The sequence below is a fragment of the Danio rerio genome, chromosome 13 (genome assembly GCF_052040795.2).
Source record: "Danio rerio strain M-AB ecotype USA chromosome 13, GRCz13ab, whole genome shotgun sequence".
Classification (NCBI taxonomy): Eukaryota; Metazoa; Chordata; class Actinopteri; order Cypriniformes; family Danionidae; genus Danio; species Danio rerio.
Window position 1 is genome coordinate 33082522 of NC_141033.1, and position 26129 is coordinate 33108650.

At 38.5% G+C, this 26129-nt stretch overlaps 1 protein-coding gene and 1 long non-coding RNA gene across 14 annotated transcripts in view; one reads left to right on the plus strand and one right to left on the minus strand.

Annotated features, from left to right (window-relative positions):
- Positions 1 to 26129, plus strand: part of zmiz1a (zinc finger, MIZ-type containing 1a) — a 249704-nt gene that overhangs the window by 207137 nt on the left and 16438 nt on the right. For 3 of the 13 annotated variants that reach the window (XM_087278069.1, XM_087278070.1, NM_001113339.1), the window contains 7 exon segments: positions 8085 to 8120; positions 23146 to 23281; positions 23903 to 24017; positions 24101 to 24318; positions 24619 to 24814; positions 24908 to 25198; positions 25285 to 25467. In XM_087278069.1, the coding sequence (XP_087134195.1) occupies positions 8085 to 8120; positions 23146 to 23281; positions 23903 to 24017; positions 24101 to 24318; positions 24619 to 24814; positions 24908 to 25198; positions 25285 to 25467 (1175 nt within the window). 13 annotated transcript variants of the gene reach the window in all.
- On the minus strand, positions 10386 to 16014 carry LOC147834230 (uncharacterized). The gene is made up of 3 exons (XR_015506072.1): positions 15804 to 16014; positions 14729 to 14883; positions 10386 to 14208 (listed from the first exon to the last, which is right to left on the minus strand). It is a non-coding gene; the product is annotated as an uncharacterized LOC147834230 (long non-coding RNA).

The following is a 26129-nucleotide window of genomic DNA, read 5'->3' on the forward strand; positions in this document are numbered from 1 at the left end:
TAAATGTTATATTTGTAGATTTTTTTTTTTTTATATCTGAAAAATATTCAGTTAAGCCGCTTTTTCCACTGCACACAACATTTGGACAGGATTGTTGGAATAGTGGCAGTCGAAAAAAAAAATCGGTTTCATCGTGCACAATGGGAGGGAAGCTAAGTCTCGTAAATAAAGTAATTCTCGTAATTCTAATAAATAAAGAAGTGCAAAAGCAAAAACCTTTATTCTCCGTGCATTCATCATGGTTGAATGAATACATACTAGAAACTCATAGACAGCTAAAAATTTTGGAGGGAATGGGGAGACAACATAAAAATTATATTTTTTATAACTCATTTATGAATAGAAGTGTTTTTTTTTTTTACAGACTTTTTCTGATTTAAAAAATAAACAATAAAAAGTAGTATTTCTCATTTCGCGCCTACGGATCTGCTTGGACAACACTGGAATACATCACAACCGGTCGGCCAGTCGCATATGGTCTTGGAGTTCAAACATTTCAGTGTATCGGCGGCTCAAATTGGATTTGACTTTTCCGCATATGGAGATGATCGGAACTCAAGCCAGCTCCTTGACTACTCTCCATTGAATTTGAATGTCTTCTTGTCTTGCAGTGGAAAGACGGCTTTATTGTTGTTGTCTATATGTATGAATGTAATTGCTTCATATGCAGGCCCGTAGCCAGCCTATTGGAAGGGGGGGGTTCTTTTTCCTCAAAAAGTGAACCGTTTTGCAAATAGCGCTTCATTTTCTATTTAATTATAAAATTTAAATAGTGCATTCTAGTGACATTTTAAGCACTATTCTGAATTAGCTTGTCGGATGGTCATCATAACCACACTTTTTGACTATTTTTGCCAAAATAGTATTCAAATCAATTGTAATGTTGGCTGCTTTTGGTGCTTCACACCTTTTTATTGGTCTTTTTTTGTTTCAAGAACAAGATTTAAAATAAAAGTTACTTGTAAAATGTTTTCTCAACTATACTGTAGCGAAAGATGCACAGCTGGATGAAAAATATTTGTTAGCATTGGCCAAAACTGATTAGCTGAAGTCACACTGAAACGACACCCAACAGAGGATTCACTATTTATGATGGCATACAGTAGCAGTCAAAATAGGTCAAATGAGCTCATGCATGGGACAAATTCTGTACTTTTGTGAGTTATGGGTGGGTCTTCATGAGGCAAAAACTTTGTTTGTAGTGTCTGTCCACATGACCACACTGTACCCGGAGTTTCTGAAATTCTTCTCCCTGGCCGGAGTTTTCAGACAGTTTCAGTCACCTGATACTCTGTTTTAGAAAAACTGTGGTTTTAAAAATATCTGTGTTCGTGATTAACATGTTAGTATTATTAGCTTAAGTTTATGCAATCAGACCTATTAAGTGATGATGGCCACTATTAATCACATTTTATGAACAAGACTTTCCACTATATTCAAGTCTTTGGCTCCATTTTCTGTTATTTAGAAATACAGTAGCTTGACACAGCTGCACATCAAATCTGACACATGACAGTTCTCTGAGTAGCTGATGGGCAAAAGTCTGAAATTGGCCAATGGCCCTGCTGAGGGGTGAAACCGATCTCTCAACGCAATGGTGAGGAATGTTCCTGCTCTACATAGGACGTCTGTCAGCGGCTTGTAAATCAGCCCAGCTGGAGGCACGTCAGGAGAGCAACCAATCCGCCATGTCGAAGGTGACGGATCGCTTTCCAGCACCCAGCCGTAATTCACATGTCATGTACACACATGGTTTACAGAGAAGACGCAAGTGCAAATACACAAGAAATTCAAGCCCAGGGACCTCCCCGTTGGTTTAATATACCGAAAACTCTGCCCACCTCTGACTGTCTGTGTACACGTCTCACTTCAACATCAGACATCCACTGTGTCTTCCGAAGATCAGAGGACAGAGCTTTTGTAGATTAGTTGTCATGCTTGTGTTTAGGGTACAGTATTAACAGTCTGCAAATGACATATGCGGTTAATATTAGCTGTCTTGTTTGAGTTGAATAGTTATTTGCCAGTTATATTTAAAGTACTTAGCACTCTCCAAAAGAACAGGTCTATATTGAAATTTAACATTTGTAGAAGCTTTCCATATCACAAAGGATTCTTTATAGTAGACAAAGATTTCTTAAATTATTAAAATACTATTTATACTAAGAACTGTTCATAACAGATCTTTAAATGAGTACAGATATTGTTGTTGACCCATTTATGTTTAAATTTGGAGCACAAACCAGCCGGATATTCATTAGGCTTGATTGTATGTGTGATATTTAGAAGTCGTTTAAGAGTTGCTTTTTTGAGTGTGTTATGCTTATCAAAGCTACATTTATTGGATAAGATAAACAATATTGTAAAGTATTGTTGCAGATCATAGTTTACAATGTAATGGATGAATATTACAGATATTGTTGGAAAGTTAAGAAATATTTAAGTCCACTATTGTCGAGTGAATCAAAAAGATAGTTTTGCTGAGTTTGTCTTTACATTTCTTTTTTTTGTTGAGTTCAGATGCAAGTGCTATCTGTAATTTTTTTCTACAATGAGCATTTTTCAGCCACCTATGTTTATGTTCAGTTATTTAAGGTTAAAAGTGATAAAAAAAACCTATTATTTGTCATAAAAGTGAAATTATTAAATCCAGACATACTGTAGGAGCCTGAGAAAAATCCTATTTGAAGAAAATTTCAGATGGCATCTGTTGCTTTTTTCTTCTATTACTTGAGGATGTTACACATCTGTTGTAACCTAAACAATGTGCAAATTTGAAAGTGTATAATTGATAATTCTGTATTATAATGTTTTTTTGTCTGTCATCTCTTTTTAACACTGAGGTGTTTATGATCAGATTGCTCATTTGTAGTGTAATGAAGTTGCCGCTGAAGAGAGGACTGGAGTGAGGTGTTTGTGTTGGTGGAGGGTTATGACTCACTGCTTTGCAGTAAAAGTTAAAGGAAGCTCAAGTTCCTGTTTGAGCCAGCTTCGGCTCTTCACCTCCTTTTTCATGTAGCCCGTAGCCTTGACATCTCTCATTTTCTCTGAGTTATTTCATCCCCTCGTAGCTTGATATTAAAGGTATCTGTCACAAGCAGCGCCTCAATGTCGGGCAGGGAGACGGTGTGCGCGCCGAGGTCTTGATGCTTCCTTCTACATTGTAAGTTTTTGAGGCTGCAGTATACTGGAGCTTTTAATGAATTACTGCTAATTTGATGTCAGTGGAAATTATTACACTGCTGTTTTTGTTTTGCAGCGTCAAGGAATTTTCTGCTGTTGATACAGTTTTTTTATTAGCAGATTAGGCGGTGCTAATTCAACAGCTATGTATTAATTCATTAATGGACGCGTGCTATTGACAGCCCGGGGAAGTGCTGGATCTCTTTCTGATATCCAACACTTTTAGATGTGTGTAATTAACAGTGTTAGCAAGTGTCAAGTTAGGCACTTAGCGTTAAAAGCTAACACAGTTTCCATTAATTTCACCCTCGCACGACACTCAAGAGGGCCGCCCACCAGCCTCGGGCTTAATTAGCGTGCGCGGTCTGATGGATTTATACATCAGTGTCATGTGATTAGCTCTCCAATGGACGGGATTCACCCGCTTTGATAGCAGTAATCGTGGGGCTGCGAACGCAGCTTTAACCAAATTGATCCAAGCGTGTTGTTTGTTCTCAGTCTTTCTGGGGATGATTTGGTCACGGGCCAAGATACAGCCCGTCTGCCATGACAGACCCCGCCCCTCTCTTTGCAAGTTTGAAATGTGAGCCGCCCCTGCTCCAACAACCCACCCCCACCTCCCCCCCGCCCCATCCGCCCTCTGGCAAAGTGGCCGTCGCATTGCATGGATGCTTGTGTGTGTGTGTGTGTGTGTGTGTGAGTGTGTGAGTGTGTATGTGTGTGTGAATGTGTGGCTTCCATCAGTTTCTAATGACAAGGGTTTAAGCCATGTGGACGTCACTTACAACACCATAAATCTGAGGTGAGAGGACATTTGCTGCTTTTTTTCTCCCTCTGAGGCTCTTCTCTTTCCCAGCCCCCCACATCCCTCTCTCTCTCTCTCTCTCTCTCTCTCTGTCTCTCTAGCTTCTTTTTTTAACCCTTTTGAAACTCAACGTTGCTTCCTGTTCATTTTGTGGTTTTGCACTGCAGACAGTTTACAGGCTGTCATTGTATATATCTGTGTGTATGTGTGTGTGTGTCTGAAGTTTTGGAGGAGCTTAATCTGATTCCCCACGGGCAACATCTTGGAGCAGAGGAGCCAGGTATAGCAGGAGCCCATTAGCACAGAACTCCATCTGTGATTGGCTTTGCACTGGAAACCCAGAGACCGCCGCTGAATAATTGATGTGCATTGTGCAGTCGCTGGACAGGCGAAGAGAGGGAAAACAGAGAGAGCGCCCCAGACAATCAGAGCGAGATAGAAAGACAGAAAGCTTGTAGATTTCTCACGGGTTTGTCTTCGCCTGCTGGTAAAATCCCATTTTCTCTGTGCAATGAGAAGACTGCGATGAGAGCCAGATCCGGAGCGTTGGTAAGTCACGTGAGGGGTTGGAGTGCATGCGGGCAGGTGTATGCGCAGGAACTAACTCGTAAAGAGTCCTGCACATGATCGAGTCGTAACAACTGACTGCGTTTGACCTAGTTCCCTCTCTCCCACACAAACGCTCACACATAGAGGGTCAGAGTGGGCTTGATTATCTCCAGGAGGAGAGCTGACCTACTTGAGGCACAGTGTTTTTGTCAGTTCTTTAGCTCTTTGACGTGAGCCTGGCGACAGTGTAGCGTCAAAGGCTCTAGAGTTTCTTCCTCCGGCTACTGTTGGCGGCGAGTGCATGTTCCTTCTTTACGGGGTTGTTGTAAATCATTGGTTTGCCATGCGTTGCATTCTGGCTTCTGTTCGATGGGCCGATTGAAAGGGATCATGATCATGGGAGTTTCTGTAGACTGCTGTGCTCCTGCTGTTTGTATATTTAGAAAGCACCGGCTTCATCTCTTGTGCTTCTACAGGAGTGTCTGAGTCTAGGCAAGATCCCTAGATATTTATAGTAAGTAGTTGTTTCTTGAAACTGCTTCAGAGCAGCAGTTAAAGCGTCATAAGGATAATATACTGCTCGAGCAAAGTCTACAGGTTCCTGTGAAGTTTTGTTAACGCTCTCGGCCTCAGAGTACATGCTGATGGGGAAATAAACAGCGGTTTGCTGTAATGAGGATCCTGCTGTTCATGTGTGAAACTTCCTCCTCTGTGCTGTGGAGCTTTTAATAGCTCGCTGCACTTTGCCTGCACTATGTTTCGTTTGTGTTTGCTGGATTTACTTCATTTAAACATGCAGATGTTATGCTAATGTTTGCTGTTCAAATGTGTTACCCTAGGCTGCTTAAAAGGATGCTAGTTAATCTTGAGGTTAAGACAAATAGAGACCACAATGGAGCACCATGTTTTTGTTGAATTTTTTAGAAGTTGTATTGGTAACCCTGGGACATTAGAATAATCTAATACATTTTGATTGATTATCTCGTGTGTAAAATGATAATGAGCAATACAAAAACTACTTAAGATGAGGACTTAAGATGATGAAAGGCATTACAAGTCATATCTTACAATGCTAGCTGTACTTCGGCTGTCTGCAAAATTTTCCACAGACCCTGATAGTGTCATAGCCCCAGAGCAAACATTTACTGTTGCCATCGGTTACAAAGTGGATGCAAGGTAAACATCTGAAGAAGTAGGCTGTTAACAAACTAAACAAACCATAAACTTGCTAATTACTGTAAAGGTTTTTGAAAGAAAAATTTGTTGATTTAAATTCTGATAGGATGAGCTGCGTTCAAAGATGAAAAGTGTTGATTAAGGTAACCTCAAAGATTGCTGTTATTTTTCAGTAGTTTCTATGTTGCTTGGCAACCATAAACAGTTAGACTACAAACAGTAGTCTGCTGACTTAGTGGTACGGTACGGCTCTTTCTCATTTCAGAGGCTGCATCCTGCGAAGGATGCATTTGAAGTGCATTGTGGCATTGCGACACGACGAAGGCTGTCTAATTTCAAAAAAATTCGAAAGCTCCTTCACGTGCAGCCTAAAAATGTATCCTTCATTTTCCAGGTAATGAAGGACATAACTGGTGGATCTTTTGCGGCCTCGAACATCCCAAGATTCATTGCATGCTGATAACGACAGGACATTTTAAATGAAAACTCTGCATTAAATGTATAAATTAGGTTTCATTTTAACTTCGAAATCTAAACACATGTAAAAAAAAAAAAAAAAAAGTATGACATGTCTTACTAAAAAGTTCTTTTATAGACAGTTTACATGTTTATGTGTACATGTATGGATCAAAGAAAATATATTTGTAGCTTTTGTAAACCCGGCTTTGCCTTTAGATTGCTTTAAATCCATTTCAAAATCACTGAAAAAAAAAAGTAATTACAATTTTATTACCGCTTATTAACAGCAACTGTTGCTGTCGCCTGGTGACGAGATTTTTCCTCCTTAGGCTAGATCGTCTCATTTCAAAACACTTGGTTCGGCCTGTGTGGACCTCGAAGGACTCACCTTTGAAGTCTGCATCCTTCGGAGAATGCAGCTACTGAAATGAACTAACAGAATACACAAGACATGTCACTTGTATAGTTTTGAAAGGGGAAGAGTATAACGGTCAATATGGAGAATGAAGCCCCGCCTTCTAGTATGGGAGCCAATCAGCAATCACTATAGACTTGTGAGTCTCTGGGAGAGGGCCTCAGACCAGACGTACATTTCTGCAGATTTTGTGTAATTCAAATGTTAGGAATGAAACTAAAGAGACATTTGTTGTTTAATTATATTGGTTATTCTTAATATAAAATTTAACCGTAAGCTTGGCAAGCAATTTTGGAAAATTGGATGTTGCTCTATTCAGACAGATTGACTGAGCGAAATGCCTGAGAGTCATTTCAAAGATGGCCATCAAGTGAAATGACTTGGTGTTTGCTTTTTGGCATCTTTTGACAGTGAAAACGGATATAAAAGCATACCGAACGGTGCTATATCGTACCCCTATATCTCTGAATCGAGCCATTAGTGGCATTGGCGGAAATGACTATTTATTTATGAATTCATGTTTTTGGTATTGTATTGGCATTCCTACAATGTTATGTTCATGGCTTTATATTTATATTATATGTAATAAATGTATTTATATTTACGTACTGTATAAAAAATAACAATTAAATGCAATAAAAGTGATCACAAGTTGCAGTTAAGACATTTAAAATGTGTTTAATACTTATTGTTCTTTTGAACTTTGTGTTCATCAAAAGCATATTGGAACATATGAGAAATATAAAGCAGTTGTGGGAAAGTTTTCAACATCATCGATATGAATAAGCATATGAATAAACAGCTGAGACTGCGGCATCTGTGCAGTATAGGAATCTTGCGCACTAAATCATCGCAACCACATTTTTTGCCATCTGTTCAAAAATTGTCTCGTCATAAGGACCAGCATAAAAGTCCGGAAGCTAGTCATAGTCTGTAGGAAAAAAGATGAAGGTTAAATCAGCAGTCTTTGCTGTTATGACTAATTTGATATTTAGATGGTTCCTCATATGGTGACAAATGAGTTAGTCATATGACACGCCATCAAGATTGATGCATATTAATTAAATTAAAATTGAAATAATGCATCATGAGGTGTTTTGTGATGCCTTTTTGAATTGTAGATTTGTCATTGATTTTACAATTAAATTCAAATGACTGTTTGTAAATACATTTAAAGGCATTATTAATTTATTAGTAGTGATATTATTGTGTTCCACCCAAAATGCGTATAACGCTCTAGAGCTGCTTAGCTTGAAATTTCTGACAAATGTGCAAGCACCTGGAATATTTCAGCAAACGCATTGATTTTTAGATCATTTCGTCCTCTAAAATGAGAAGTCAGTGTTTCGCACAGCAGACCGAGGCAGAATCAGGGCCCCGTTAAGTCCCATCAATTCCACCAGGACATCCGTTCACCCATTGATGACGTCAACTCTGCTTACTGATACTATCTTGTCTTAATTTTTTTGAGTAAATTGTTGAATTTGAACCCTACAGAAACCACCACCTGCAGGAGATGTCAGAGTGACACAGGTACTCTTCTGTGTTCTAGCATTGTTTGGCTTGTGAAACACATCTAGTGGAGAGCTCTTTCACTCTCTCTTTCTTTCTGTTCATTATCATCATCATCATCCTGGGCATTCATTCTGCTTTATTTATTTATTTTTTTACCCATTCGTGTGCAGTCACAGGAGATGAATCACGGTGACGCAGACGCTTTTGATGTGCTTTCTTTGTTGCTGGGTTTGTATGTGGGGGGCCATCGGCTTCTGACTGAGCATCCATACCTGTTTCACAGACGCATGGGCTGCACTGTCACCTCCGATTATCCCAGGATTTTCCCCCGTCATCTTTTTGTGCAGGCACTCTCTAGGTTTCCAGCCTTCTGCCGTCCTAATTTTGTGTGGTATCTCGTGTTTAAAACACAGCTTTCATCCACATGTCACTCACTTCTTAAGGCTGCCCCGTGTAGTGTGCCGGTCTTTGTCCGCTTATCCGCAGTCATCCATTCCCATTTTAGTGGAATACGTAGGGACAATGCACTGTGCCGTGTGCTTCAAATTTCTTTCCAATTCAAAAGAGCATCAAGCTGTTTCCGTCCTCTCAGACAGACAGCAGAAAGTCAGCGAGTGCGCTTTGTGCGGATGTTGCTGCGATGTAGGAGGTGCATTACATCTGTCACTGACAGAAACAGACACCGACATGTGCTCATTTATTAATGTATTCAAATGAGGAATATCAGTTTCATCTGTTCAAGCAGCTACTCGTTGCTTGTGTAAAGTGCTTTAATCTGCTATTCTAAGTGTGTGTGTGTTGAAGGTATTCCTGAGCGGTTACGTCACCTGATGTGAGAGGAGGTCACTTTGTGGCCTGTTAGCCTTGGTTTAAGGTTAATAACTCTAGCGTGTGTGAGTATTAGTGTGTGTGTGTGGACTGCACTCAGGTTCAACTCTGGCCTTAATTAATATGTGAGACTCTCGTGTGTGAGGATCTGAAACCGTGTCATTGGCTAATAGTGCGCTGTCTGAACACATGCCTGCACACTGCAGACTATTGAAAACTGAGAGAATATGGTTTGCTTCACAGCTCTACAGTTACGTTGTTTTTCAAAGCAGACGCAGATAGATATGGTGTGTTTACAAACCTGATAGGGTTCAAAAACCTCACAAACCAAATTCTAGTGTTAGTGCTCTTAGTGTGGTTCATTTAACTAAAGGCTGATTTGGTATAGCCCTCGCTGTAGCTGATGCCGATGCTGACACGCAATTCTCAAAAAATGTAACTATACTTTGCAACGACTCATAGCACAAGCTCTGTGATTGGTCAGCTTGGTAGCTGTGATGAGTGTGGGCGGTGCTGAGAATCATGAGCCCGATGAAGCGAGTGTTTAGGAGGTAAAGGAGCTGCAGATGGAAACTTAGTTTTGTGTTTACCTCATGATTAAAGTTTTTGTACGTCTGCCGGTTCCCACCTCTGAATTAGCGAGTTTTAGCTACTTGTACATTAAAGTAGCGTTCAGAAAAAAACAAAACACCCACAAAGAAACTTGATACAGAGGAACTAACATTACCTACTGCCAGCTAGAGTTTTGGAGGTGTTATTGCAGAGCAACACAAACATCATGCAGAAGTATATATACATGGCTATGCGCAAGGCTTGCGCTGCAGGCATATGCAAAAGTATAAACCAGCCTTTAGTGGGAATGCTAAAATATATACCCTAGTGAACAGCTAATAAGTGAACTGAGACCCCTTAAAACAGCAGTTTAGCAGTGGGCAATTAAGAGAACAATCATCTTTTCGTAGTTGATTTTATCCCCTGGTTGACCAAAAAATGGACAAATTTATAATTCTTCCTCCACAAAAAAAGTCTGATTCACCTTTAGCAGCTAATAGCAATACTTAACCCAAGTATACTGGTCCCCGGTGAGGAAGCTCCAAACATTTCGGGTCACAGCACTAGCAATACTGGAAACACGAAATGAAGGAGAAACCAAGATAGTTACCTGAACTATGGTTTTATTCTATTTTCTCAAAGCCCCTGCAACAGTGCATTTATCTGTGACAAAGTTCTTGTTAATGAAGGCATGAGGCCGTCCAAATTAATAAGACATTTGCAGATGGAAAAGGGGGTCTCAGGCAAAACAAAAAGGTTATGAGCCACTGCCTTAAAAGATGCGTCTTGGTCAACTTCCTCACTAACTTTTTTGCCGGTTGACTAAAATATGGATCTGATGTAAACAAGACAAAAATAGGAAATGTCACAAGATCATAAACAGGACAAGAAAGTTCAAGAATGCTTGGTTTTTGTATTTATACAGAGATTGGAAACACACTTCTGGCAGTAGACCTTTATTTTTGTGTGTAAGGAAGTGATTTATGGTTTCGACTTCTTCACACACTTTTTAAAGCTCTTTACAAATTATAACAAAATATGATATAATAGCCAAAAAACTATGAGTGCATTTAGCCCAGTTCACAGTCATTTTGGAATGTTCGGTCCCGTAACAAAACATATACAGTACCTAAATAACATTTCTGGGGTTTGCCATTTCAGGATTGGCTTTAAAAATGATAGTGGTTCACCAAGTGAACCAGGAACAAATAGTTCACAAAAACTTTTATTATTGTTTTGCACAATTCTGCACATACTTGTGTGAAAAAGAATAAAAGATGTCATTAAAAAAGGTTAAATGATTCTTTAAGAACTTTGTGCTGACATGCAGTTTAGTTTTTTTTAAAAGTATGGTTATTAACGGTTGCTTGTAGCTTGTTGTCACTTTCATTTAACATTATTAGACCTTGAGTTTTGCTCCAACAAATGTTGATTAAAGAGTTTTTATTAACGTTTTTAGTAATTTGAAATGATATATGATATGGGTTTATCATACAAATTACTGTGCTAAAACACTGATGAACTGTCAGATTTGTTTCTGTATGTATTATGTCTTATATTATTTGTTGTTTCAAAGTACAACAAATTTCAATTGAAGTCAGTTTTTTGAACAGTAGAGTTAGATTTACAACATCAAAAGTTGATAGTACAGAGCTCAAGGTCTCATAATGCAGTTAAAGAAATGTAAAACACCTGCGAATCACAAGATCCAAGCAACTGCTAATTAAAAGTTATTTTTAACAGTGTGTATACGCCCTTACTGCCTTCAGTTTTTCTTGTCTCTCTTCGTGTAGTCATCACAAGAGTGCAGTTTTCTGGTTTGCGTGTGGTGGTTTTACACAAATCTGTCTATGAAGACTGTTGGGAAGTTCTTCAATCTGTTAATGCAAATCTTTCTCAGTGAGTGTAATCAGCTTAAAGTATTTAAGATGAATGAATTGAGGAAGAATCTATATTAAAAAAATAGGCTAAGAGACCTCGTATTTTTAAATAAAAAGATTATCTGCATCTTCAAATGGAATTCGTAGCTATATTCCATTATGTCTGTTTTTATTTCATTACACAGACTAAAGTGATGCATTAATGAATTTGTTATTCTAGTTTTCAGCTCTGTTACCCAAAGGCAGTATTTGCTGTTGGGTTTTATTGCTTTTTCAGAGGTCAGGTAGGGGATGTGATGGTCTCAGTGAGGTGAGGATGAAGGCCACACACAGTATGGTCATGTGGACAGCAAGCGTGTGTATTTTCACCGAGTGGTCCAAAAAGGTCATTCAGCATTTCTGCCAATTCACTGTGGCATCAGTCTGAGACTTTCACAGATTGAGAGAGAGCGAGTGAGTGAGAAAAAACATCTCTAGGGATGTTTGAAATATGGCTTGTGTGATGAAATCCAGCCACATTTATGTTCTAGGCATCCTCATGAGGTTTAAAATCTAAAGTCTTTGAGGACTGCGCTAGTCAAATACCCAATGCATTCTGTGAATGAGAAGGACATAAGATTGAGTAATTATTTTATTGAGGCTTGGCCTTTGGCAAGAAATCCGATCAGTTCTATTTTAAACCATAATGAACCGTACCTACACTACCTGACATAGGTATTGTCGTCAATCTGAGTTTTAAGAGCAACAAATAAAAACTTGACTGGTTGGTCATTGGAAAAGTGGCAGAAAGTGGATTTTTCCCGTGAATAATCTGTTGAACTGCACCTCAATCATCACAAATACTGCAGAAGACCTATAGGAACCCACATAGACCCAAGATTCTCATAGAAATCAGTCAAGTTTGGTGAAGAAAAAAATCATGGTTTGGGGTTACATTCAGTATGGGGGTGTGTGAGAGATGGATGGCTACATTAACAGCCTCTGAGGTACCAAGACGTTTGTGTTGCCCATTAGATGACAAATCACAGGAGAGGGTAAATTCTTCAGCAGGATAGTGCTCCTTCTCATACTTCAGCCTCCACATCAAAGTTCCTGAAAGCAAAGACGTTCAAGGTGCTCCTGGAATGGTCAGCCCAGTCACCAGATATGAACTGTATTGAGCATATCTGGGGTAAGAGGGAGGGGGAGGCATTGAAGATGAATCCAAAGAATCTTAGTGAACTCTGGGAGTCCTTCAAGAATGCTTTCTTTGTAATTCCAGATGACTTATTAATCTTAAGTTATGTGAGTCATAGCAGAGATGTAGGGATGCAGTCCTCCAAGCTCATGGGAGTCATGCACAATATTAATTATTTTTCCACTGCACCATGACTTTATATGCTATACTGTACATTATTTCTGTTAAGTGATTACTTTTGTCTCAGCAAAGCCTGACCTTAGTGTCCTAATTAAACCATAAAAAATCAAGACATGATCATATTTTATTTTGGTAAAATAAGCAGAATCTAGAGACCTTTTCCCTCAATATAAGTCACTACTGATTGCAAATGATCAACTAGGATCAAGTTGTTTTTTTGTTTTTCATAAAACTTTTATAGGCGACAAGACTTTTGTCAGGTGGTGTAGTGTTTTAAAGCACAAAATAAGAAATATGTACGTCTGGTATATGGTTAGGTTACTTATTATTAATTGATTGCATGCACTTACTTTATGGTTAGGGTTAGTTACATGTAATTATGCATAATTCATTGCAATTTTGTGTAACATCTTCACCCTAAATTGAAGTGTTAACTGCCTATATTCCATTCAGGACTAAAAGTCCATGAGAAATCAGATTATTAGAATGTTTATTTTACTATTGCACAGTTTTATGCAATCAATCTGTTAATTAGTAATAAATCTGTTTTGGTATTTGCTAATTTGCTCTGTTTTGGTAATCATTAATCAAAGTCTGACCATTTGCTTCTGCGTTTGGAGTGTACTTCTACAAAAAAAAAAAAAAAAAAAAGAATACTTTTCTGTTGGTTTACACTATATTCTTAACCACCCAGTCCACTATTTCAGTTGACAATACATCAGTACACTGAAATAAAAGTTGCAGCAATTTCTGGTTCTTGCAGACTTTATGATTATTAAAAAACTGAATATGAAAAAACATATTGGAACATATTAGCTTAGCAACATGCTAACATCAAAAAGGTAGAAAGCCTCTTATACAGAGTGCTGTTTGTGTAGTAGAAGTGATGCCTATGGAGTGTGCCCAGCTATGCCACTTAATTGAAATTCTGTTTCAGTCAGAATGCTGCCTATGTAAGTAAGTTGGCCAGCATGGCAGCTCACTAGGATTTTGGAACAGACTGTTCCATTATACAGGGACGTTTATGCTTGATTCTGTCCATCTTGGCGCCACTCCATTGTCCTGTCCACCATTTACTGGCATCCACTTTTTATTAGCAACATCATAATCAAAAAGCTCATAATAAGGCGTTGAAGCCAGTAAAACTGAGATGTTTGGCAGAAATGGGGTGCTGGCAGTTATGAACCGCCAACCTGAGAAGGATCAGCAGGCAAACATTTTTTGGGCGACTTCAGAGGCGATTTGGGTAACCGTGGGTGACCTGGGTTCCCTACACACTGGATCATTTGGGGATTTACCCTGGTCACTTATTCAAAGCCCACTAAACCTGCTTGGAGAGCTTCTACTCTAGACAAAGAGCAGACAAAAAGGGGGGTCGGTTTGGGCTGGTGGGTTTTGTATAGTGTCTGTCTCTCTGCTCTGTTTTGCCAGAAGTCTGTAGAGCCACAGGCTGTTGTCCCCTCAGATCCTTTCTGCTGCAGTCTGGCACCTTTAGGGATGACACAACATGGCTAATATGAGTCACGCATCTTGCAGTTTTAAGAAATGTGGCTGTCTGAGAGCTTTTTTGTGGCAACATTGTCTTAGAACATTCGTTTGCCATTACAGTTGTTGCTGGTACCATCAAATAATTAATTAGGGGTAATCACATACAAATAAGTGTTTGTGTTTACATAATTTTGTGTGTACTGTGTATATGTAAATACACACATCTATATATAGAGAGAGAGTTAGAGTCATTTGATTTTGAGTATTTACTGAAACCTGATCTCATACTTATATAATACACAAAAAAGAATTAAAAAAGAGTGAAAAAACAGATCAAGGATGTTCCTTAATTTTTATTTCATTCACTTTATTTTAACATTCAACAACTCTATTAACAAACAGAGCTCTTCTGTGAGGTAGCTTGAACAATCGAGTAAAAAATAACATCAATTTTTGGACTTGAGTGCAACAGTAAATATAAAAAATCTAAAATAAAAAAATAGCACCTCAACTTAAAATACCTGGCAAGCAATTCCAAGTTTGCATATCTCACAGTTTGCTATGGTAATGTTGTTGTCATCAACTTTATAACACCTTCAGACCGCAGACATTCTCATGCTCTCCGCTTCAAGCTGCTTCCGTGCTCTACTTTGCCAGCGTTTAACCAATAGTGTCTCTGCAACAAAGGGATGTCAAGCATTGCAGTTTCTGTGTGAAGTCAAGAAAGAGATCAAACTCTGTGACACCGCATAACTATAGATGTGTAAAAAATGTATGAGAATATTAATATTAAAATACGTATATATATTTGAGTTCTGATCAGGAGGTTACATGCGATTTCGATCGAGTCTGAAACCGCCTGATCGGGCCCGATTTTCGATCTTGTGTTCGGATCTGGACATTGTATTGTTTTTATAACCAATATTCCATAGTATTGAATTCAGATTCATTTTATTTGTCCGATTAATTTTTATTTTATCTTGGCGTTGTAGTTTATTTTTTTGTTAGTTTTCACTTTATCAGTTTTCGTTTGTTTGCTTGTTGTGCTTATTTGTTTATTTCAATTAAATTTTTATTTAATTGAATAATTTTTTAAAAAATTCTTATTTATAGTATTTTTTTTATAATTTTAGTCACAATTTGGTGAACTGGTGTCATATAAAATGTTTAACAGCATCATTTTTTTTTAAACAAACAACAAAACAAACATTACATTTCATAATGTACCTAATATTAAATGCCTTTTTCTATTTATGATCCTTTTAGTTTACTTAAGCTGTATAGTCATGACTGCAGATGTGTATTTTCTGTGATTTTTTTAACAATAATATTTAGAGCATTTCTCACCTTTCTCTTCAGAAAACATTCAATTTTTTAGTGTTCAGATAACACAATGTGACACCGTAACCCATTCATTTGTAAACACTGCTAATGTCTTTACTCTCACCCTAAAATTACTTTTTTACACTGTGTTTATCAGCAGATATTAAATCTGCCGTGTTGTGATAATAAACGGCACACAAATAATGCTACTGTAAGCCTTAGACTATTCAAAAGTATGTCTGTTGTAAGCAAACCTCAATTTTAGTGACTTACTTGGGCAATGTCAATACTCGTCTCTTTCTGCTGGGATCACCGCTTGCCACTTTGAGCCAGTCTTGCCACCAAAATGCCCGCTGACATAGACCCAACACACAGCCATGCCACCGAAATGCCCACTGCCACAGAGCCAGCACAGAGCTACAGTAGCCAACTTAACACTCAACACAACCCTTTCTGGAGCAGGTGTCTGGCAGTGCGAGCATAACTAAATGAGGGAAGGGAGAGACAGATGAAAGGAAAACGGAGACAGAGAGAGGCGTTTTAATACAGGGAATGAAAGAGAAATGGGATTAATGCTGATTTACTGGTGAGTAGGGGATGCATTATATCATTTGCTGGAGAAACTTGCTTTATGGTGCTCACAGATGATTTCTAGTAGTGCAGTGGGATTTTTGGTTTGGTGGTAACTAGGCATAGGACGATAACCATTTTCAAGGTATACAACGGTTTGGAAAAGTCAAGGTTTTAAAACCACCAAAATGGTATCTGTAAGATTTTTTTTTATTTACGTTTTTTTTTTTTTATTATTAATTATTTATTTTTTTAGGACAGCAGTATCGCCAGCAGAAAAGATACTCAAAGATGCCGTTTTAAATTGTATGAAATCACCCCCTTGGACCTGGACATTCCTAACACCTGTCCTTTTTGCTTAAACTTTAGGACCTTTATTATTAGTGTTCTTGGTGGTGTAACACGTCTTGTGTTCCGAACTTCCATCTTATGTTGTGGGCCAACTCAATGTGCACGTTCTATAACAAGCATTGTACTCGAGCCCACTTCTAGTATTTTTGGAATCCAGGCCTCCAAAAAAACGCACACGCATCGCCTCCCTCTTCTTGTTCCAGCAAACCTACTATTCTCAGGTTGTTCTTTCTGTTTCTGTTTTCCATGTTATCAACCTTGTCCATCAACTTTCAACTTGTGATTCAACGGAATTTGTAGGAGCATTAAGTTGAGCGATTTTATCTCCCACTCCAGAAATGCGTTCCTCTGCCTCCTGTGTGCATTCTTTTATCTTTTTGATTGCTGACATAACATCTTAAATTTTATTTACAACTCTTTAGTCCATTTTATTAATGGCTTGTAATGGGTTCGTCTGGGGTTATTTTCAGGGGTTCGCTATCATAATGCTCCTCTGTCTCTTTTACTTTGTCTGTGTTATCAGAATCCTGCGACATTTCTTGAGCCTCGTTATAGCTCACTTTTCTTGTGTTCAGTTCTTCTTTTGTGGTGCCATTTCAATTGTCTTTACATGTTTAATAACCTAGAATGTATTAAATATTTAAGCGAGTTTAAAGGATTTATATTCAAAATTATAGGAGGGTTATTAACTAGCGTCTTCTCACTACCACTCCATAACCAAAAGTCCCATTTTAAATGGTAAATAAAGTTTTATGACACTAATGCAGACAACAGAAGTCAATGATTCATTTAAATTATGAAGATTGACATGTTTACTGTTCCAAAATATTATAAATGTGGGAAAAAACGTTGTTTTACCGTGAATATTTTTATACAAGGTTTTCATACCTTCAAAATCTCATATCAGCCCATTCCTAGTGGTAACATGACTGTGGTGCAAAAAATGAACATTTGAAAAATTATAAATTATTATTCTTTAAAATATTCATAAAAATGTGTGATTATGAACATTATTGAACATTATGAACATTTTTTATATAGTGTGTATAAAAATCATTTGTCTTGATTTTTATGAATTGACAGTGTACATTTCAGAAATGTATACAAAAAAAGTATTTAAAACTTAAATATGCTCTATAAACTAGAATTTCTCCATTTTTTTTTTACTGTTCTTTCTTTGTTTGGCAGTCTGTTTGCAAAATATTCTAATTTTCTTACTGCAGCATTTTAATGAATAAATGAGCTCAATACTGGAGCAAAACCAAAGCATCCCTGTAAGGTCACGATACAGTAAATGTTGTGCATGGATATGACAACACATCCCCGTGGGTTGTAGTGGAGGCGATGATGATGTTTTGTGGGTGAAACGGTGTAGCTGTATTAAGCTAGGCGAGAGGCATATTGTGCGCTGCCGGAAGGTGCCGTGTTGATTAGGTTGTTTTTGCCCGAGTTTACTGGTTGAATTGCAGGCAGGAGAGCTCTAGTCTTTGTTACGTGTGGGAGGCATGCTAGGCGGGGAACAACAGTTGAAAATTGGCAGGCGGTGTCTGCCTGTAACCTGTCATATGAGCTCTAAGTTGGTCTTTTGTGAGAAAATAGCAGTTGCCAGCATGCAGAGGTAGTGATTTAGCTGGCCGATAAGCTCTCTGTAATGGCAGGGTAGAATAATTCTTATTGAAGTAGGTGGGTGATTCCAGCCTCCCGCTCCAGTCCTGCTGGGACGGCTTTCACGCTTGTCGCAGAGAGGTGAGAAGCGTTCTCTTTGAAACAGAGCCCTTTGATATATTTACACAAACGCCATTTTCTCACTGTAATTGTGTGTTTGAACTTGGAAAGGAAAGTGCGTCAGGTGCCGCTGGGATATTGAATAACTTAAAGCCGTTTCTTGGAAGAAATCCAGTTTGGATTCAGCAATGCATTAAGGGTCCTTGAATTTAATTCTGAAATGGTTATTAATGCCGGCATTAAATGGCTAATGTCACATGAATACAATTGAAAAACTGCTCATTTGCTCCATTACATCAATCCGCATGTTGATCCACATCTGACTTTCCCTGCATCCGCATATGCCTCCTAGCGTACTAGATAGTAGGCGAATAGAGTCCAAATTCATAGCATTCATTAAACTGTAAAGATGACTTCTAATGAGATTCTGAATTGTGCTATCCCATGAGGCCATAGAAAAGGATTTGTGACTAGTGATTAGGACTGCACAATATTGGAAAAATCTGATATAGCGATATTTTATTTTTCTGCTTTAAATATTGTGTTATGAATACAGTTTCACAAGATAGAATAAATAACATGATTTGACTATTTTGGAGAGTCTGGCAGCATCCGGGGACAGAGATTGAATAATCACAACAAAAAAAAAAGTTTTTTTTTTTTTTACTTTGTCTCGTTTCTAGTCCAAATATCAAAAAACAATCTTAAACATGAAGAGTAAAATATATTAAAAAAGGAAAAATATTGTTTGTTTTTCCATCAAAAGAAATAAGTGAAAATAAAGAGTTTTTCCTTAAAACAAGCAAAATGATCTGCCAGCTGAGTAAGTAAAATAAGCTTGTTTTAAGCTTTGAAATGTGGATATTTGGACTATAAACAGGACAAATCTATAAGAAAAGTTGTTGTTGTTGCTTAAATTTCATATAAATACAGTGATTAAATACAATTCTGTGGTTCCTGGTCAACAATAATTCAGACTTAACATTGCATGTCTTTGCGATGTGACCATTGCGGATGCCCACATTGCGATATCGATCCTAAAACGACATATTGTGCTGCCCTACTAGTGATGCCTTTTTCTTTTATTACTGTTGTTTGTGGTATCTTTAAAATGTTATCAAGATGTTTACATTTTTTTAAATAGGCTATTTGCTGTACTTTTTTGACTCCCCTCCTTTTAACAACATTGTAAGTGTCCACTAGTATGATTTGCAATCATTTATCATATTTAAACATTTTAACACTTCAACCTTAAGATGCCACCAATGTAAACTTTAACAGCATGTACATTTAAAGTCAGAATTATTACCCTCCCCTATTTAATTTTTCCCCTTTTTTTCCCCCAATTTCTGTTTAACGTAGAGAAGATATTTTTTTCTAACACATTTCTAAACATAATAGTTTTAATAACACATTTCTAATAACTGATATTTTTTCTTTGCCATGATGACTGTAAATAATATTGTTCTATATATTTTCAAGACACTTCTATTTAGCTTAAAGTGATATTTTAAGGCTTAACTAGTTTAATTAGGTAAACTAGGCAGGTTAAAGTAATTAGGCAAGTCGTATAACGATGGTTTGTTCTGTAGACTATCGACTGTTCTGTATGACTTTTCTGTTGGATCTAACATATTCAGCAAATCATCGTCTTTTTAGTTTGTCTGAAAATCCTTTGTATTTTGTAGTTTAGTGAAGTATGTTGCAGTAAAATAAAGTTAACAAAGGTCAAAGCTCTTAATGCAACTGTTTTCATTTTAACAAAAATCATCCACTCATTCCTAATGTTGGGATCAGAAGGAAAGAAATGCGAAGGCTGCATCTTGTTGTTTGTTTGCCTCTCTTATTATTTACCTCAAATCAGAGGGCGGAGCTAAACAGGTAGTAGGCATTGATGACCATCTGTGGAGGCGGGGTTTAGATACATAACTAAATAATAACTAAAAACAAGATGGTTAAAGTTCTTAAACTTACAGAATATTCTTTTAGTACAATGCCCACTTACTATATGCCAAATGATCAAGGGAATTTTAATTTGTCAGTTCATTACCCCTTCAAATTACAGAGTCCTTACAGCAACTTTACTGTATGTGAGGAACTGACAAAGAATACTGTCATTTTTCCTCTCCAACTCAAGTCGCTAATCTCTTTTGTGTAGTTTGAATATGTAAACTGAAAAACAAAATAGGTGTGGAAACCAATTTCACTTTACTTTTTTCATGGAATAAATAAAGACATGCATGTGTGAGCTGTCCCTGAAGTGCAGTCTGTGGTAAAAACACCTCAGTGTGTGTGCGTGTGTGTACACATGTGGAAGTGTGTGTGTTCGTTAAGAGAGTGTGTGTGTGCTCGTTTACATTCCCCCAGCAATAAAGGCGCTGGAGACAGCTGAGCAGTCTTCATAGTCATTACTGGCTGATCGATTTAGAGAGGAAAGAGCCAAGACAGACGTCTGTCTCTCTGCAGCAGCAGACTCAGAAAGAGAGAGAAACCGAGAGACTCATGACACCACCCTCTCTGTTCAAATAGCCAGAGCAGGTTATTTTTTTTCTCATCTACTGTCTGTGAAGTAGATTTAGAGAAGAAAGAGGGGCATTGTTCTATGTATGAACGCGTCTTAGGGGAAAGGGAATATTTTATAAGGTCCCTTGCAGAATCTGTTTGATGGCAAAGTAAGACTAGAGGTGCAGCACTACTGAAACAGTCCCTGGCTTTTGTTTGTCTTCTGTATGCAGTCTGGAGCATGCTTTATTTATTGCTGTCAGGAGCATGTATAATATGTTATATTACATGGTAATATAATTTTTCAAGGCATATTTATATAGGAATTTTATTATTTGATTAGAGAAAAATGTATTTAAATGCTAATAATTACATTATGCCACTTTACAATTTGACATATTATAAATTTAAAATAAAAACTTTTCAGAGAAAATAAATAGTTCTCAGGGTGTTTGCCTTTTATTATCATAATTCATTTCCCCCTTGTTTTTAGCAATAGGTCAATACAAGATGTTAAATATAAGAACCTTGTTAGCATAAAATTAAAGTGTATTAAAAGAAAAGAATATCATGACAGGATAACCTGGTTTTAAGTATTATTTTTTGGAACCTAAAAAAGTTATTTTGTTCATTTTAATTTCATTACATTGTTTTAATTAAATGGCTTGTTACGGTTAATACATGTCAAAAAATATGACAGTGACCATTTACAATGACAAAATCTATCAAATTTTCTTACAAAAATGCTAGTCTATAAAACACACAACAGTTATTTGATAATTAATTATTGTGAATCTAAATTTTACTCTTGCCATCAATGACTCAGCTAGTAATGACTATCTAAATAGTGTCAGTTGCAAAGTGTGAGGGGCATTTGTATGAAGAGCACTTAAATGCAGCGCTACTTCAGCCATATGCGGCGTGTAGAATCGATTAGACCAGGATCTGGCTATGTGCCAACTGCTGCCATCCCGAAACGACTCCATCACCATGGCGAGAGGCTCATTTTGTCACCCCTCACAGGAGTAAAGTGCTGCCAGGACACATCCCCGGCATGACTCACTGTCCTCAGCACTGATTTTCATCTTCCATTTCTTGCTCTTTCTCTCCCCGTCTTCGTCATTCTGCCTTCACGACAGGGGAAGACAGCTCTTCTGTGGTAGGATCGCTGCTCAAAGTGCACTGCAGACCAAAAGCATATGATCCTATGAGAAGCATAATGACAGGCTGTTAAAGACGATCCCAGGCACTCGTGCATTTCTACTGTAATAGTAGTGACCTCTAGTGGCGAAGATATGAACTGATTAAAACATTGCAATATTTTTGACATCTTTCTCACCATTGTTTATATTAGGGGTGAGCTGTTTATGGATTGCCACAATTGTGAAGTAATACTATTTAAACACATGTGAATCAGATCAGGCAAAATCTTTAGACTAAGTAGAAACGTCCGTGCTGGTTAGAGCTAAACTCCAGACACTTCAAAAGTGGGACAAACCTCCAGCTTATTGAGGGTTAGAGATTTGAACAAGCTGCTAACCCTAAGAAATACCAACATTTAAACATAAGTGATAACTCAAATTGTTATACTTAAGCAAGAGATTGTGCAAAGCTATCAGTTTTATGATTTACACTAAAACAGATGCCACATTCCATAGATTTATGCTTCGTTTACACGGCAATTCTATAGCCAAAACAGGAAAGTTTTTCCCCTGTTTCACGTTTACATGACAACATTTTGAAAACGATATCTTTACATAATTGTGAAAGCAAATAAAACTTCTGTATAACATAGGAAAGGCCAGTATTTGGCACGGTCTCCTTAGTAAACAGTACCTGTAGGTAGGTAATGATGTGCAGTTGGGGGTGAGGTAGAATTTGCCATATTTGCTAGATGTGTCTCTGCTGTCGGCTGTAATGTGAAGTAAATCCATACTTTGTATTGCCAAAGTCAAACACTTTAGCAACAACACTAGCACATATTCCAGCGTTATTTTTTGTTTTCGCTTGCCTTTGATCTACACCTAAACATTAACCATGCACACGCATTGTTATCATTTTTAAAAACTCTAATTTTCAGGTGTTTACACTGACACAACGGTGCCATTTTCAAAACAAAAAAAAAGTCTTTTTTGAGACCCATTTTGAGTCTCTATAACATCATTGTCATGTAAATGAACAGGTAAAATCTATAAAAAGTTTCGAATATTTTGCTAAAAACTTGGTCGTGTAAACAGTCTCTTAGATTAAAGGATAGACCTATAGAATAGCCTTCCAGCTGCATAATAGCACAGTGGACAACAAAAATCAGAACAGTTTAGAAACAACCTTTCCCATCATGTCAGTGAGTTTTACTTCTGCTAAATAGCTAAAATGAGAAAGATTGCTGTTAAGCTAAAATGTGCATGGTGTCCTTGCCAAAGATCTTTGCTGATCTGCCGTTCTCTCTGTTTGTTTCTTCCTCTAGCTCTCCTATCGTCCTGGTGCGAGGAGCTGGGACGACTGCTTTTGTTGCGGCATCAGAAGAATCGTCAGAGCGATCCCCAGGGCAAAGTACCCTTGCAGCCACCCATGAACTCCATGAAGCCCTCGCTCTCACATGGGTCAGTACCCAGACAAAACTCCACCCTACCCTTACCCTGTTGCTCACGGTACCATTCCAGCACTGTTAAAACTCACAGAAGTCTTGCCCCTTCCTGCGTTCTCAGAATGTCCTCTTAAAATGAAGTCCTAGTGCACTCAACCAGCACAGAGTTGTTTGTTTTTATGTGCCATGTGATCACGATTGCTAGGCTTTCCCAAGAAGCCATTTCATTAACAGCTCTGTAAACATGACGACATCACTGCAGATATCATTTATTCTCAAAACATTTCAAACAAGGGCAGATAAAAACTTGATAATGTAACATTACTCTCAAATACGTCAATTGAAAGTTGGTATTCTATAATGCATAGCCAGAGAAAACATTACTGTGCTAGAGATAGGAGTGAGGTTAAGGAGATTCACTCGCTTAGTGATTTTTTTTACAGAACATTTTGTGCTTCAGGGCTGGCGATTGGCCTCCTAAACAAACATTACAACTTAATTGTCATGGAAAAACAAATGTCCTGCAGTCAAAAGGGAGCACTTTCTCTGTTGGGGAGTGTTGAAACCAGCTTTTCTCTTTCCCAATTCATGTTTGATGCAACTGATCTCACATGACTGCTTGAATGCTGTTTTGTAGTGATGGGTCCTTTCCATATGACAGCGTTCCCTGGCAACAAAACGCCAACCAGGCCCCAGGATCATTGTCAGTGGTTACAACGGTTTGGGGAGTTACTAATACGTCACAAAGTCAGGTGAGTCAGACTTACAGTGTTACTGAATCAAAACAGCGACGCTGATAACATTGATCTTACAACAGATGTTGCTTTTGATCTAGGTATTGGGTAACCCCATGGCCAATACCAACAATCCCATGAACCCTGGAGGCAACGCACTAGGGTCGGGTATGTCAGCCAACAACCCAGGGATTAACTCACCTCAGTTCCCTGGCCAACAACAACAGTTTTCAACTAAAGGGGGATCCAACCAGGCCTACATGCAGCAAAGCATGTATGGGCGTCCAGGTCACCCGGGAGGAGGCGGCTTTGCGGGAAGGTAATGTTTCAAGAAGTTTCAAGCTTGAATGATGGGAAGTTGTTTGACAAAGTTGCTTTGCATCACTCTGGGAGATTCAATAAGCTATAGAAGAGTCTCCCATTAGTGATACTTGACACAAGGTTTTAAAGCCAAGCCAACACTCAGTTCAAGGATGTTTTTCTCGAAAGGGATGATATCACCTTCTGGCTGTGCCAAGTGCTAATCCAGGAAAGATTTCTGTGCTGTTCCAATAAGCAGACATTTCTGTCTCTGTCAGTTAAGATATAGACATTTATGTGTTATATTGCTTCTCCTCAGTTATCCTGGCGGGCCCAATGCACCGAGTGGTATGGGCATGCCCCCGCATACACGACCGCCTTCTGATTTTACCCAACCTGCTGCCGCCGCCGCCGCTGCTGCAGTCGCTGCCGCCGCCGCTACAGCAACAGCCACTGCTACAGCCACTGTGGCGGCTCTGCAAGAGACCAATAAAGACATGAACCAGTACAACCAGGTTGGTGTCTCTCTAGTTTTGGCATCTTACCCTATCCTGGATTTCTAAATGAGTCCACTTATTCATTTGACTTGCCATTGGCCTTTTCCACAGGTTTGCTCCTCATTCCAGATGGGGCCTACGCAAGGCTACAACAGCCAGTTTATGAACCAGCCAGGGCCTCGCGGACCCCCATCCATGGCAGGAGGCATGAACCCAGCTGCTATGGGTGGTGGAATGAATAGCTCCAACATGAGCGGCCCACCGATGGGTATGAACCAGCCCAGAGGCCCAGGCATGGGGCCCTTTGGTGGCCATGGCCAAAGGATGCCTCAACAGGGTTACCCTGGACCCAGACCTCAGTCCATGCCCATGCAGGGCACTAAAAGGCCCTATCCAGGAGAGGTAAGATCACCACTGGTTCAATTAGACTTTCAGTGGGCATTTTCCTATAGGCTAATTGAGTTGATAAAACAATTGTTGTTTCACAGCCTAACTATGGAGGCCAGCAGTTTGGACCCAATGGCCAGTTTCCCAACCAGCAAGGGCAGTACCCTAACCCAAACGCTTCAAGACCACTTCCTTCACCCAATTACCCTGGGCAGAGGATGCCAGGACAACAGAGCACTGGTCAATACCCCCCAACAGGGGTACCCATGGGCCAGTATTATAAGGTAAATTGACTTTGCTTGGTTTTTAAATTTAAAAGGCCACATTTTGTTTAAAGCCATGGGGAAAAGAGACACATTTTTTTATTCTGATGTACAACAAATTGTTATGGATCTTTTTTTTTTTTTTTAAATAATGTATTGTGTATACTTGGTTCTGTCCTATGATTGTTGATTGGATTTTAGTAGCCTCCAAAGTGATTTGTAATAAAAAGTAGAATTTTAAGCAAACTAAATCTGATTCTCGAAGCTGGCATGGTATACAAACGGTTTCATTCCTGTAGTTTGCTTGGCTTTTCAAATGTAACAGTTGTGGATTTAGGCATAGGCAATATTGGCAATCAGCCAGGGCGACATCTTGCTGGGGGCGGCATAGGGGAACCAAAAGAAAAAGTGCCTCTGTAAAAGCTTTGAGATAAGATTTACTTTATGCAAGTGTATTGAGTGGTTATCCAAGAATAAAGGCATTACAGGCCATTCACAATTCAATTCACCTCTCAAATTTGTTATTTTTTATTTGCAACAGAAACAACGCTGGTGAAAACAAATTGACGTGCTCAGAAAGCCATTCACCCGTGCCTCACTTGCGCTGATCCTGATCGCGCTTGTTTACATGCATGTTGACGCATATCGGTGTGCAAGTCGTCAAAACTAAAGTTTATATAATA